Source organism: Pezoporus occidentalis, unplaced genomic scaffold (assembly GCF_034315485.1).
Source record: "Pezoporus occidentalis ecotype Australia unplaced genomic scaffold, CSIRO_AGI_Poc_V1 ctg99, whole genome shotgun sequence".
NCBI classification, from domain to species: Eukaryota; Metazoa; Chordata; class Aves; order Psittaciformes; family Psittacidae; genus Pezoporus; species Pezoporus occidentalis.
The window spans coordinates 759,981-775,346 of NW_026916358.1; the positions used below are offsets into that span (position 1 = coordinate 759,981).

The 15,366-nt window shown below is 42.8% G+C and overlaps 1 protein-coding gene across 1 annotated transcript; it reads right to left on the bottom strand.

Annotated features, from left to right (window-relative positions):
• Positions 1-10,201: 10,201 nt before the first annotated feature.
• Positions 10,202-15,259, bottom strand: SOWAHC (sosondowah ankyrin repeat domain family member C). Its single transcript, XM_062607002.1, has one exon. It carries the CDS (start codon positions 15,151-15,153, stop codon positions 13,636-13,638), a length of 1,518 nt encoding a protein of 505 aa, XP_062462986.1. The 5' UTR covers positions 15,154-15,259; the 3' UTR covers positions 10,202-13,635.
• Between the last annotated feature and the right edge of the window lie 107 nt (positions 15,260-15,366).

Below are 15,366 nucleotides of genomic sequence, written 5' to 3' on the forward strand. Positions count from 1 at the left end.
AGAGGTATAAACTAAACTATATTGCACAGTGTGTAAGACACACTAGGAGCACATGTAAACATTGGGTATACCTGCTCAGTACATCTGAGGATTACTAGCAGTTTGCCGCCGGCAGAAGGGGCAGTCCAGCCATTCTCCATAGTTCAGAACCTAGTCCCTCCAGCCTTGCTTGCTGCTTTGTCCTTTCTCTTGAACCATCTTGAACCCTCAGACTAGAATTGGTGAGCAAATTCTCACCCTGCAGAAACTGCTCACCTTTTTCTTTTGCTTATTTTTGGCAGGATTATTTTTGGCCAGCACAGCAAGCAGATGAGCACCAGATGAGCTCCACAGACAGTGCTCAGAAGATGTCAAGGGATTTCAATCAATATGAATGGGGCTGGCAGAAGACTGGTTTCTCCTCATTTAGTGGCAAGGAGCCCATAGTTTCGCAGAACTGTCATATTGCAGCACCTGGGAGCTTAGGTACATTAATGGTGTGGTATAGTTGTGTAACTCAAAGGAGCCTGTTCCCTGGCTATATGAGTCTAATTTTTCTGCAGGATTCATAATGCTGTATCATCTTTTTCTCCAAGTATAGAGGGAAAACCAGATTGTTTGGGAACACAGAGCATGTAACCCTTACAGCAAAGAGTGTAGGCTTTGAGTAGTTGGCAGGCATACTCTAAACAGTGTTAGAGAAAGCTATGCCTTTGGACTGAGAAATACTCAAAGTTTGCCTTTTTCTCCCCAGTTCCTGTTGAATTTTCAGTATTAATGTTTCTCATCATGTCAACAAACCAGCCTCAAATACCCAGGCCTTGTCCCTTCCACAAAACCTCAAAATGACAGAGAAATACAATGAAGACAGTTGAAAGTCTCATTCAGATGCAGCCATGGCAGTGTGGGCTACTGCTGGCATAATGCATTTTTTTCCTGTGTTAAACATTGCTCTTTTTGAGTCAGTATCAGTACACAGCCCGTTCCTCAAAACACTCCAACGCCAGCTGCAGCTACTGCCTCCTATGCTGCTGTTTCAACTTGAGAGTCGCTGCTGCTAAACTGCAGTATAACTGAAATGCTGAAGTATTTGAATGGAAAGGGACTTTCTGGAGTCTAAGCAAAGCTTGTAAAGAGAATAGCTTAAAACTGCAAATGTATATGGGAGGTCTAGATTCTGTAGAAAAGATTAATTTGGGTCTTTTAGAATATTATCCACATATTTTTCATTAAATAGCCTGAGGAAATCCCCATGTCCAGCTGGGAAAAGTTTGATATAAACTATCTAAATGCAGATGACAGTCTTTTTGAGCAGTACTAGCTCCAGCTCTGAACCTTTTTAATACCAAATTCGTTAGAAAAGAACAAAAGAAAACAAATATGGAAGCAGTGTTACACACACAGAAGTGCTGAAGAATGGAATGTTTTCCATGGTGATTTAAAGAAAAGAAAAAAGATTTAAGTTCTTAAATTCAAACCAGTATTTAGGGGCTACAACAATGTACAAACCTGGGCAGGATAAGGAGCTCTGACTGAAGGCTACTGTTATTCATTTTCTGGTAAAGCAGGAGCCAGTCATGCTAGAGTTTATCCCAGTAATTTAAAAGTTCTTTTATTGTTCTCTTAAAATTCTAACTACTTTTGGTTTCATTGTTCTTTCGGTCAGAACCAGAAAAAAAATTGTTAAGGGGGACTTGTTTATTTCAGTTTTCACTGCTTGCTTTCGGACCCTTGTTTCTTTTAAATCTTGTGTGAGCAGAGGTTAGCTTGGTGTGTTCTGAGCTTCAGCTCCCATTCTTTGACAAGCCACGCTTGGGAGAACTGGAGCTGGATATAATATTTGGATTAAAAACTAGGGAGGTGATAGGTTTCTGCTTTTCAATCAATGCTCTTTTTTCTTTTTTCTTTCCCATTAATGGCTGCTGAATAGTTTGCAAAGGATGCTGCAGATGACCAGTCTTCTTTGCTGCAAAGTGTTATATTCCTCTGCCCCTGGAAGCTCTCCACTGTGAACGTCAATACCTATTTGTATAGAGTGCCTAACAGGTTACACCATAACATGAGGTGAGGAAACAAATCCATAGAATTCCTAGGAGAAAAGGACAAAAGAAATAGATTTGGAGAGATCTGATGAGAATGACTGCAGAGTAGAAATAGAAAATTACTTTAGTTGAGCAAGCCATACAAGACCGACCACTGTCACCACCCCTCAAAGAAGAGATTCCGTATCCTCACATGTGATCTTCTCAGTGCGTTTGGAGAAAACAAGAATGAACTATTTCCCTTTGTGGCTTTTGGTTTCTAAATATTTCCCACCCAAAGGTGCTTTCAGAAAATCCCCATTCGGCTGCTCTTGACCTGGAGGTGGAACTAAACTCCCCAAGCACCAAAGTCCTCAGCCAGTCTTGAACTCATTTCAAAGGCATTGGCAGCTTTAGCTTTCAGTTGGGTTAGCAGGCTCAAGGGCCTGACCCTGCACAATTGGCCAGTCTTGTATAAGAGGCTGTGGGGGCATATATTTGGGAGTAGGATGGGGATGGAACAGGGATAATCCATGTCTTTCCTGCAGAAGCCCAGGTAGGCCTGCATAGGTATAATATCAAACCTCAGGATAAGTTCAAGGATTGTGCATAAAGTCACCTCTAGGTGCTGGCTTGCTGCTTCAGAGCTTTGCTGCTGGTCAGGATCCCAAAACATCAAACTTTTTTCTTGAGTTTCTTAGTGTTCCCAAATCAAGTAAGGTACTTTTTATCCTGGAGTAGCAGCTCTTAAGCTTTGAGGCATGGAGTATTCTGCAGTAGTCCACGGAGAGGCAGCTGGTTATTCACACAATGGTACAGGGCTTGTACATTAGTATGTCTCTTTTGAAGTTTTATCTGGCTCAATTTGTAATTATCAGAACATAATGAAAGAAATAAAAGTTGGATGGAGTACTTTCTTGAAGTTATTCCATATTCTGTGGATGAACAACTGGCCTGCAATACCAGAATTTGCTGTGAGATGGTTTGTGGTGTGCAAATGATGGAGAACTCTGGCTCTCTATTGAGTAATTGCCATAAAAATTTATGTTGACTTAAAAGTACTTATTCTCAGAACACTCCTTTGACTATAAAAAGATTAAAAAGAGTAACTTATACAGGCATTTAACTTTCTGATGACCGTATTAGCCATATACATTCTGCTCAGTCAAGATGCTAATACTGCTGCTGATAAAATACAAGTTGGCAGACACACACCAGCACCAAATCTATCCCTGCAATTGACATGAAGAAAGTGTGGCTAAGGGTAATCGTAAGTAATTTCAAGTTAATCATAGCCCTGGAGTGAAGTAGAAGAAATGTACATAAATTAGTGTGATACAGAGCAATTTTCAGCCAAAAAGAAAACAACCCTAAAATTTTATTATTATCTCCCCGCACAACTGTGACTGCAATTTGTAATTTACACTGCAATTCCATCAGCTGTCTTTTCTGCTTCTGTGCACAATCAGATATATCATCACTGTGCCATTAAAGAAAAAATTAGTCCAACAAGAGAACTAATACATGCTTTCTATTAGATGCAGGATTTAGCCACCAAACACAAATAGACCTTTTACATCAATACCAGCTAGGATTAACAGTGACATTTAATGTCACCCACTCATTTATGAATTGCCACATTGTTGTTTTAAGCCACAGGGTGGAGAAATAAAAGGGAAACAACTAGCAAATGCAAAGTTATCTATCATTCATGGGAGTGAAGAAACCACAACTATTTAAAGATGTTATTCAAAACCTCTAAAATTAGCAAATATTTGAATCCCACATAAATTCCATTTTTAAAATTGTAGGATTAAATATTTAATGAGAATTAGGTTGAACATTCTTTTTTTTTTCAGGTATAGTACATTATATTTCCTACTTATTCGCAGCCTTCCCGTGTTAGCTTGGACAACTCGCACGGCATTTTTATGTCTCATATTTCCTCAGGCTTATAATTTTTGGGATATATTTCAAAGCAGCATTTCCCATTGTTTTGTGTGGATTGGAAGCAATTTAGTAGTGTCTGTAGAGAATCTAGAGATGTTCTATGTAGGTAGGGTAACACTGCTGTTACGATGAAACATTAGGAAACTACAACAACAATCACCACTTTCATTTTTTTTCTCACTTTCTCCAAATCAGAAAGCAGATTATAGGGAGCAACAGGGTTACTGAGACTCTCAACTGGTGCATAGTTAAAATGACACCGCAAAATCAGACTAAATTAAAAATGTCAATTTTTAAACATTTTCTGCAATTCATCTGTAAAAAGTGCACAAATGCACAAAGAAGATTTTCTGTAGCACTCATCATCATGGTAGTCAGCTATCAAGCCCAAGATCTAAATCTAAGTCATCAGCTGAAGCCTTGTAGCCAGTCTTGCAGTCGATATTCATGGACTAGGCTGGGCTTAAGTCCCCTCCTAGGAATATTAAATCAGTTTAACCTGAAATCAATTGTGCGTTTAAACTAGGTTTTAAGAGTGTAAGTTTGAAGATTTGTTATTATTTACTCATTAATAAATATTTTATTTGTATTTAGGCTAATAATATCCCTTTAATGCTATTTTTCTAGAAGAGTTTTAAATGGCTCCCAGAAGAGTCATAGCAAGGAGCAAGAGAAAAGTAAGAAAACACCTAGCCAAAAGTGGTATGCCTTTTCTGTTTTGTATATGTATGTATAAATTTGATCTGTTTTGCATATATAACCCCTGCCTGGATGCCACTGTTTGAGCAGGCTACAGAGATTCTAGGGACAGTGGGTGAGGAGCTACATCTTTTCCTGTATCTGAACACCACTTGATATTATGGGATACAGACTGTGATTTCACAACACCAACCTACAACCAGTAGCAATGTCATCACCAGAAGTTTTGAAGCCTAATATATTTCCTTCACTCCCAATGATCAAATTCTACTTCCTCAGTTTCACCTCCCTGTTGTTTTATTCCATCTCAAGTCACAAGAGCAGGCAAAATCTTCACAAGGTGGTAAAGGACCATAAAAGGTCACAGTGGCAACAACAGCTCCATAGTTTACAGTAACAATTCCATCCTAGAAAGACCATTGGGGAAAAAAAAGTATTCTCAGAGCAGGTAATTCTTCATTACTGACCCACTAAAGTTAACAGGTCAGAGAGATTTAAAACAGGCACCAGAAAGGGACCCCCCTAAGAGCACTAGTGTGGAATGGAGAACACAGAAATCATTCCGTGATTAAAAAAAGAGCTGTTGCCCTGTACTGCTTAGTCACTGTGTGTGCTGGCATGTTTGAGACGGGTTACTATTTTTTTCCCTTCTCTTTACATAACACATTCAATTTGAAGGGTGTGTAGGGAAGTGACTTTTAAAAATTATTAGTCATCTGTAAGTAACAATCTTCTACTTTTAATAGGATGCGAGGCAAAGGTTTCCAGAATTTGGATTCATCTGCATGGGCATCAAAAGGGACTCATTGGCGAAGGACGATGAGGTAGCATTCAGGTTAGCCAGAACTCCATTTAGGATCTACTGTGAAAGGTACTAGTTTTGACATGGCTAATGGAATAATCAATGGAAACCCTGTGAACTATGCTTCATGTTTCTTATACAAAGTGGTCTGTTAGTCACAGGGCTGTCTTTAAGGTACACAATACTGAAATTATGAAGTAGAAACTATTGTCTTTTTCTACATTTTCCCACCAACTTTAAGGTTTCTTGTCTATGTTATAATTAGAATGCTATATTTGGAGACCTTTATCATCAACAACTTTTGTTCTTCCTACTCTTGAAGTTTAAAGCAGAAAAGGAAAGCTTATGTTTAGTTTTTCCATTTAATTCTTAACAAAGAGATTTCTTTATTTGAAGCATCTCCCTTTTCTGAGTTTTACAGATCTATTAACCAATGTTTGTGCAATTCAATCTACTAAAAAATAGAAGAAAAAAGGGGGCAGGGAAGTAGCCAGGAAACAAGAGGGTAGGTGCAGAAGGGATGAATAAAGATGCACAATACCACACTCCTGCACTTTGCCAAGCACAAGGATCCAAACATTTGCACAGCATGTCTTTGTTACATAGTGGAAAACTGGTTGCTTTGCTTTCAGCCAGGGTGCTCCAGTCTAGAAGAAAATCCATTTCAATTTAGAATTCTCTGAGCTTTCACCTGTTCTGAAAAGTTAAATCTTGAACTTTGCTACAGTGTAAAAAATAATGACTGCTATGCTGTACAACCGGTGTTTCAGAGAGAAAAAGAGCACAGTCCCTCCATGCATCCAACAGAAGTCCTTGTTTATCTGTACCTGCCTGTTTGCAAACACTACTTCAGAAGAATTTGCTCCAAATCAGGAAAAAGGTTTGGGTTCTCATCATGTTTAAGTCCCACAAATGTAAGCACTGGAGAAAGGCTACTACCACATTTCTCTTTCATGCACAAGTTCAAGAACTGCCCGGCACTTTATGGATGGGGGCACTGCAGAGTGATGCTGTTACTGAAGGGGCACATCTTCCAGATCAAACACAACTTACCTAGGTTTTGCTGGTTTTCATTTTTTATAATGAATCTCAGGAATGGTTTTGTTTTAAAATATGGAAGACTCTGGATCTTTGTGGACAAGAGCATTAGTGTTTTCAGCTGGACTTTCTTCTTAGGATGGCTTTAGTTGTCCCAGAAACCAAAATTTTGCTAAAGGAAAGCTGAGACTGCTGCAGGAGCTAGAAGCAAACTTTAGAAGATGAAATAATTTCAGGTTAAAACCCAAAAGCCTAATAATTCCTATTACCCTGACAGCTGTCAGTGACCTGCTATATACAGCCCTTCAAAATAAACTTTTTGGGATACTGTACTGCAAATGATTACCCACAATGCAGTTAACTCATTTTGCAACTCCTACACAATGAAAAATCATCCTTAAGAAATTATATATCCTAAGAACAGATATGATAATTTTGCTGCAACCCCTCTGCAGTAGTTCCCTGTAGCAGCTGTTCAGTGTTGATCCAACTGATGTCTCCCAGTGGCTAAAGATCATCAACATACTCTAATTAGCCATATCTTGTTTATGACCTGCTTGGCACTACTTAAGTGTGAAAGTCTGATCAACACTCCAGTTTCATCCATATTTCATTTCATGCCATTTATTCACACATGAAAGTGTAATACCTGTATGAATGTTACAAGTGGATGAAACGATGTAGCATCTCTCCTTCTATCCCTATCAAGGGAAATTTGAAAGTGCCATCAGCTTCAAAGGGCTTCAGATTTACCAGTGCTACAGCCCATAGTGTGCAGCTGCAGGCTACATGGGATGGGAGGTACCACACCCGCAGTCCATTCCACCCAACCCATCTGCCACAGAAAGGGAAGTTTCAAGAGGCAGAGGACAAGTGCATTGTCCGTAGCTAAGGGCCCTGCTGCAGGAGGCAGTTGAACCAGAAGGACCCAGCTGCACCCTTTAATTAGACTCTTCCAAATTGTCACAGAGTTACTTCCTGGAGATATACATATAGCGAGATGCTATGTGACAAGTAACACCAAAAAGAAATAGCAAATAAATGTCCTTATATGTTCAAGAGTTACAAACACTTTTTACAGTACTTTGAGGCTTTATGTCCTGCAACGTTATGTCCAGTGACAAGAGGACATCTCTATAGCCTGCACAGTTAATTCTGTCTTTCTGTATTAAAAGCAGTAAAACGCAGAGCACCTACTTAGCATGAACTGTTACAAGGGATTTCTGTGCCCCAACAAATACTGCAGATATCCTTTATCTTAATCTTAACATCCCATAACAAAAAAAAAAAAACCAACAAAACAAAACAAACCACACCACCAGAAAAACCAACCACCCCACCCAAAGAACAATCATCCCAAACAGCTTCAAAAGAGGTATCTCTTATTTATACCCACTCTACTACCAGTTTCTCAGGCACTCTAAGGGACTGCAAAGTGAAATAACTGGTAGAGCTCAACAGCCAGCTAGAAGAAGTGAAAGGCATCTTCCTTCAGGGTTAAAATACTGATGAATTTCTCAGTGTTTCAACTAAAGCTAGGGCTAGTTCTGGGTACAGCCCAAGCAACTGATTTATTCTGGTGGTTAGAAGCATTTAAGTTTCCAAAGTCTCTCTGTGTGTACAAGCGCAGATGCAAGGATACATTCTGTAGGCTGGCTGCTTTAGATTTACAGCAGTAAGCTTCAGTGATTTACCTGAAATCAGTGCAAAGGCACGCATGGACACAGATATCTTTTGACCTCCATTGGCACCTCTTGACAGTCCTACCACAGGTTTTCAAAATGCCTTTTAATCAAATAAGGACACATTCAAACAGATTAGTATGACTTGCTAAATTCTTCTCATGCTTCCCAGAAATCTAGGGGAGAAGGCAGTTTATGGCTGTCTATACAGAAGGGTAAGTGCACATAAGCCACAGTGGTTCATTTGGCATGACTAATCTAGGTGAAATAACACAATGCTTTTGCACTTGACCCGAGTACTACCTGCCTTTAAAGTAATTCTTCCACATGCCACTAGCAGCTTGACTCCTTGTAAAAATCTCAGAGTAACTGTTCTTCAGGTTTTATGACAGAAGACAAAATACCTCCCCTGTAACAGTTCTGTTAAAAACAAATGAACAAAACGTGGTAGCTTGGCTCAGCTTTTCCAGTAATATGTGTATATCAGGACACATCAGTATTAATTAAACTGAAATATGATACAAGATAAATTCTGGAACAGCTGCAAAAAATGATGTTTCATTATAAAAACCCCTGGTAATTTGAAATCCTGTGTTTCACTTTTTTCTATCAAACAGTTCACAGCTTAACACGAACTGAAGAGCTCTCCCAAATCCTAACAGCAAATTCAGACTTATTCCTTCTCTCCGCACGCAGTTGAGGACATGGGAAAAAATGACAATATGTACCTCTGTTATTTTGTTTTGTTTTTAAATTCAATGCCAACAGGGAACCAGAACGCATGATTAAACTACTTCTTTCTCACTGAACTCTCTGAAGTTTAATCTATTGCCTTCAGGTTCATATGTGTTCCATATAACTCAAAGCACATGAAGTCAGGGCTGTATGCCCTTGCCCCTCCTTTCTAGTCAATGGAAAAAATAATTTAGTAATGCAATGAAGAAGAGCTTCTCTCCAAGTGAGAAGCCTAAAGTTAAGTGGGGCCTTCCTGATGTATCAGGACACTGCTACAACAGCTGTAGGGCTGTTTGTGCTTTTGCAAACAGTACTAGCTACACTACGAAATGTTGGTAGGAGAACAGCTACAGTACCTAGCGTCAGACATTAATTTATGTTAGAGCTCTTTGCAAGACATCTCACTCAACTGTTAGTCTGTAGGAGGAGGGATATATTTCAGATACAATTTTCTAAACAATTAGTCAAGTGATTACATAGGCTGCTCTCCTACTGAGTCCTCCACCTCACCCATAACCTCAGCTGCTTGCCACAGGCTCCCACTCTCCCCTAAGCTTCCAAGAATGCTTCCTCTTCCCTTCTCCTTTTCAGTCGTGTCCCCAAACTTCTGATTTGGGGTTGTTTAGTTTGGAACTGTGTGCATCCTGATCCACCAGCATGGTAACAGCTGAGCCTTTTTTTCAGTCTAAGCACAAATCTGGATGTCTCTCAGAGGACTTACTGGCACCATGAGGTTTACTAGTTTTAACACATATTTTGGTAAGTCAACAGCTTCAGAGAATTTTTAGATATACCAAAATCCCACAGTCTAGCTTGGTAATGAAATGAAACTTCCCTTTAGAGAAGCTGCCAGCTGTAGTTAAGACACATTGCAAAAAGCCTGAATCCTAAACCTTTTTTAATTAGGTATTGACCTTTACACAGTGATCAAAACTAGTATTAGTCTTCCCAGAGTCAGAGATATTTAGCTGCATAGGCATAAGGTCAGGACACTATTTTAAGTTAAGCAATGCCACTCTCACAGGCCCTTATTTAGACATACTTCTCTAGAAGAAAAAAGTTGTTGTCTTCATTTACTTTGACATGAGCTATTAGAGAGTAACTGTCAAAGAAAAATGTTACTGTCTTGCAAACAACTTAACTGTATTTTTTCCGTGTCTTACTCTTTGAGTGTTAGATGATATCAGACACCTTCATGACAAAAAAAAAACTAACCACAAAATGGTACATAATTCTAACAGCCAATATGCAAGTAGCACCTAAGCATGTAGCATACAGAAGTCAATTCAAGCATAAACAATTAATGGGCTCTTTTTATTTCAGTAAAACTAAAGCTTACAGCTTGTTAACACATATCCATTCAGGAAGAAACCCATAAAAAGTTGTATTAATAAAAACTGGCAGGCTTTCAGGCCTCTAAAATATTTTAAACATAAGATACAATAAAAGATATTAGATGTTTACATTACAGTCTTGCTGCCTTACACACCATCATAAAAAGTGAATTAACACATTCAGTAACTTCAGGCATACCATTAAAAAGACAACACTAAGTGCTCCAGTTTTCTGTACCACACAACTTTATTTCAAATTCACATCTTTCTAGGCAATGTATCCAAAATATTTGACTCAAACGTACCTTTGGACTGTAAATATTCTGAAACACAGGGCATCAAGCCTTTCCTATGTCCAAAAAACCTTTGAGTTTTAGCTCATGTTATAAAAAGTAACCATGTGGAATGTAACAAGTCATAATGTGAAGCCAAAGTGCTTCAGTCCTGTAGCACAGACAGACTCTAGTGGTTTTCTAGCCATTTGTCAACATATCACAAACACCAAAAGAGATGTTTGCTCTGTTCACATCACCCCCCCACCGCCGCAAAGACCTCTGGACCATTATGGTGAAATTTCGTGAACTGACAACTCAACAGTATTAGTAGACCAACAGTTTCACTTCGATACTTCAAATATTGAGTTATAAATGAGGCATCTTCTTACTATTTTTCAAGTTCCCCTAGTAACTACTGAAGTGCCACTGTGTTATGCAAGATAAAACTATGTTCCAGTTAGCCTTTTAAAATCCAAAGTGTTCTATATTCCAAATCCCAAAGCATTGAAACCCTCAAATTATTTCCCCAGACCCCAACAGCTACCTAAGACTCAATATTTTTGTGCAATTCTTTGCTATTTGCACGTGATGAGATTAACACTTCACTCAACAGCTCATATGAAAGAACTATAAACTCTCAAAGCAGAAAGTTAGCTTAATGAGATTTGGACAACGGCAGCTGTATGGAATATGTGCTCAATTCAGAAGTGCCCATGCTGAAGAGAGCTCATGTTGCAAGTGTCCAGTCAGGAAACTTCATTTCTACACAAGTCTAATAAATAGCAGTTTTATTTATCTTCCAGAGTGAAGGAAGTTTAAGACTTAGGCATTTAATTCTCTTGTTTGTTACAAAAGAATTAGCTCTATGGTGTAATCCATATGATTATTAATCCCCTTTCAGACACCCCATATTGTATAAGTTTACAGGTTCATTGGGAAGGGCTGAGGGAACATTTCTGGTCCTGTCCTACAGATGTAAAGACAAAGTGCTTTGCAAGAGTGATTTTACCCATCGTATTTGTGGCAACCAATCCAAAATGAAGGCACATGAAATCTATAATAATATAGTTTATAAACTGTAAACTAAAGGTGAACCTCTGTATAATTCCTAGTCTTTCTGCACAAAAGTTAATGCTATGCAGAGATTCTTTTTTTTTTCCTCACATAACTTTTCCCAGAAATAGCGAAGTGTCGCTTGCAAGCCTATGCAAATACTGCCATTCATTAGGTTTTGACATAAAGAACAGGAATTGGTAATTTATCTGCATGGGAAGTCTGAAACCAATGAATCGCTATCACTTCCTTCCCCTGCTGCTACAAGAAATATAAGCCACCAGCAACAGCTAGACAGCTGTTACCTTCAAAGTGCTCAACACTCAGCAGCAGTTTCCCTGTGAGGTGTTTTAGAGCTTGTGACATGCACTTAATCAGTGTCTTAGATCTGGATTTTAACACGTAAAAGACTATCTACTTTTGGTTAGTTACTAGTCAGACATGCACAGGCATTCTGAGGAAGCCAACCTGAAACATGCTTTGACAAATGTTGCATTGAAACTGGCAGTACCTTAATAGCTAAGCACCTATGAGCTGCTACTGTGAGCAGCATTTAGGATCCAGGGTCAGCTCAATACCTCATTCCTAAGGAAAGCTGAATCTGGATACAAATCTGCCTCCTAGATTTCACTGATATTGCTACCTTTAAAGCAGAGAAACAAGATTCAAGGTTTCTGAAAGCTTTAGCAGACGGATAGGCTTGTCAATCAGATTAAGACTCGCCAGGTTGTTAAACAAGAGTTCAAAGACTTGGTTATCACTTCTCAGGAAATACAGGTTTAAAAGAACCCAAACACCATTGCCATCACTTGCCTAGAACATGTCATTAGACTGCTTTCACTCAGGATGATAAACAGGGATAGTTTCAGAGTTCTAATCATTCACCCTATGTGTGAATTCACATACCTCTTTTTCTTCTTTCTCTTTTGAATTTTTTTCTGCATTTCTGCACAGAGTCAGTTGAAGGGATTGGCACAGAAGTCACTAGTGAACCCAGACCTGTAGCTATTACATTACAGGACCGTATTAGTGTTTCATGAAGATTTCATGCAGTGGTGTCTGCGCTCTTTTCTAAAGGAGAATGACTTTTACAGGTAGCACACACAACACATTTTCAGCAATTTTTCTGATTTTAAATGCAGTGAGCTACACAAACAACATTAACAAGAACTGACCAGACTTAATTACTGGAACTGCACTAGGTCTGGCACTTGAGAATTCACAGTGATTAAAATAAAATTGCTTTGCCTAAGACAAAACATAAGATACCAAATATATAAAAAGATTCTTTGCTTCCATTATCTTGTATTAGCATTCTAACAGCGGTAAGGTAAGCAAGCTCAGTAGTACCTCAGACAGCATAGACTTCTGCATGTGGTTAACTTTATTCATTGTTTGCAGTGCAAAGGATTATTTTTTAGAAAAATATATTTACGATGTCAAATGAGGCAATTTTCAATGCATAAAGTCAACACAAGCTTAAGTCTTTGATGGATTGAAGCTTGGATTCTGACAAGAAACCATTATCTACCATCTCATTTAGGGTACCTAACTCCACAATGTGCAAGGTGATATTGCTGTCAAAGAGAAACTTGAAATATATTTGCATATAACTGAGGTGTTCTTCTGATATAGCAAGATGTTTGTAAGTATTTTAATAGTACCGGTTGATAATATAAGAGTAGAGCATTTGTACTTTTCTCTCCCTCACTCAACTCGCTAATCCTAGCAGATTCACTAACACAGGTTTCCAACCCTGAAGGCTGCTTTTAGAGAAAAAGGAGCATAGCTTTTAAACACCCCAGTGTTTCCCAACGCACCCATAGCCAGCCTCTCATTTCAGCACCAACAGCCCAGCCGAAGCAGCTGCTCTCGGGAGCTGTAAGCCACCAGAGCCCCTGCTGACACACTGGGATCACTGACCCCACCGAACTGGGAGTTAAGATACTCAAACCCCACCTGCCAAGTGTGTGGGTGTGGATTAGCACCCACCAGGTACCTGCCTCACCTTCTGTGCTACACCTTTTGGTCCATGTGCCCACTTCCCAGACCTCCTGGTCCTCGGCCTTATCCAAAGACATTGGACTTTGGCCTGAGCTTGAACGATGCTTTCAGGGATTTCTCCTCGTGCTCTTCCTCCTCAGCGTCACCGCGAAAGGAGGGAGTGTTGTGGATGATCTGAGTCCTGAAGCGGATCTTGTTAAGCCGAGGCTTCATCCGCCCGCTGCCGGAGGCTTTCCTGGTCATCTCCTTGCCCTTGCCTGGCACCGCTGCCCCTTCGGTGCCCTCAGCTTCCTCCCCAGCGCTGTGATGGTGGTGGTGGTGGGAAAGGCGGTAGCTCATGAGATTGGAGGGCAACACCTTAGAGAGCCGCCAGCGTCCGCTCCCATTGCCAGTGGCCCCTTCCTCTTCCTCCTCCTCCTCCTCCAGGGCACCCACGAGGCTGCGCATATCCCCCGAGGTGCCCTGGTGCAGGTACTGGGCGGCCTTGCGCCCGCTGTAGTCGCGGATGTCCACATCGGCGTCGTAGGCTCCTACCAGCAGCTTCACCACTTCGGCGTGCCCGTGCATGGCGGCTATGTGCAGCGCGGTGTGCCCGCCGCTGGTGCGGGCGTTGATATCCACAGGCAGCTGGTGCCGCTGGGCGAAGTTGACCAGCGTGGCCAGCAGCTCCTGCCGCCCGTGCTTGGCGGCCCAGTGCAGAACCGTGAAGCCGGTGATGAAGTCCCGCTTGCAGAGCAGCGCCGGCTCGCAGCTTAGCAGCCCCTCCAGGCTCTCCCATCGCCCGTCCGAGGCCGACAGCATCCAGGCGTGCTCCAGGGGGTCCAGGGCCACGGCACCGGTGGTACTCCCCTCCTCCTCGGCGGATGACGAGGCCACCGAGGCGCTGTCCGAGTCGCCGCCGCGGCTGCGGCCCCCCCCGGGGAGGGCTCCACGTTTCTGCTGGGGAGAACCGCCCCGCGCCGTCTCCCGCAGGCTCCGGCGGCCACCGCTCTGCGCCGCTGGTCCGAGGGGGCCCTCCGCCGCCCCAGGCTCCTCCGCCGGCGGAGGCCGCCCCGGGCCCTCCGCTACCGCGGTCTCCTCGCCGCCGCCGCCGCCTGCTCCTCCGCCGCGCCCAGGCGGCGGCCCCCGCCGCGAACCCTTCCTTTGGCCTCCAGGCGCCACCGGGCTCGGCCGGGGAGCTTCGCCCCGCCGCCCTGCGGGCTGAGAGCGGCTGCCAGCATCCTCGCCTGGCGGCGGCGCCTCCTCAGCGCCCGCCTGCGGGGAGGGCGGCAGAATCGGCCGCTCTGCGCTGTCCCCCACCGCCGCCGGCTCCTCTCCGGGGGTCAGGGCGGCGGCGGCGGAGGGCTCCGGCGCACAGTACCGTCGGCGGAGATGCACGTACTTGACACCACTGCCGGGCTCCTGTCGCACGGTGGCCACGGCGTTGACCAGCTCCTTGAAGCGGTGGCGGGCGGCGGCGCGGCGGCCGGGCTCGGTGGGGGTGAGCCAGTCCCGGAAATGCTCCAGCAGCTCCGCGTTGCGCGCCCGCCCGCCCCGCTCCGCCAGGAATCGCACCACCGACTCCTGCCGCGGCTCCGCCATCACCGCCGCTGCCCCATCGCGTATCGCCGCCGCTTCTGCGGCTGCCGCGGGCGCGGTTGAGCCGCTGCCGCCCAGGCCCCTCCTCCTGAGGGCGGCATGCCCTAGCAATCACGGCCGTGGTGGTGCCGCGCCACCCTCCGGCAGGGAGCAGGGGCCCGCCCCAACGGCAGAAGCACAGCTACCGCCCGCCCCTCGCCTCGTGGGGCCGCTGCG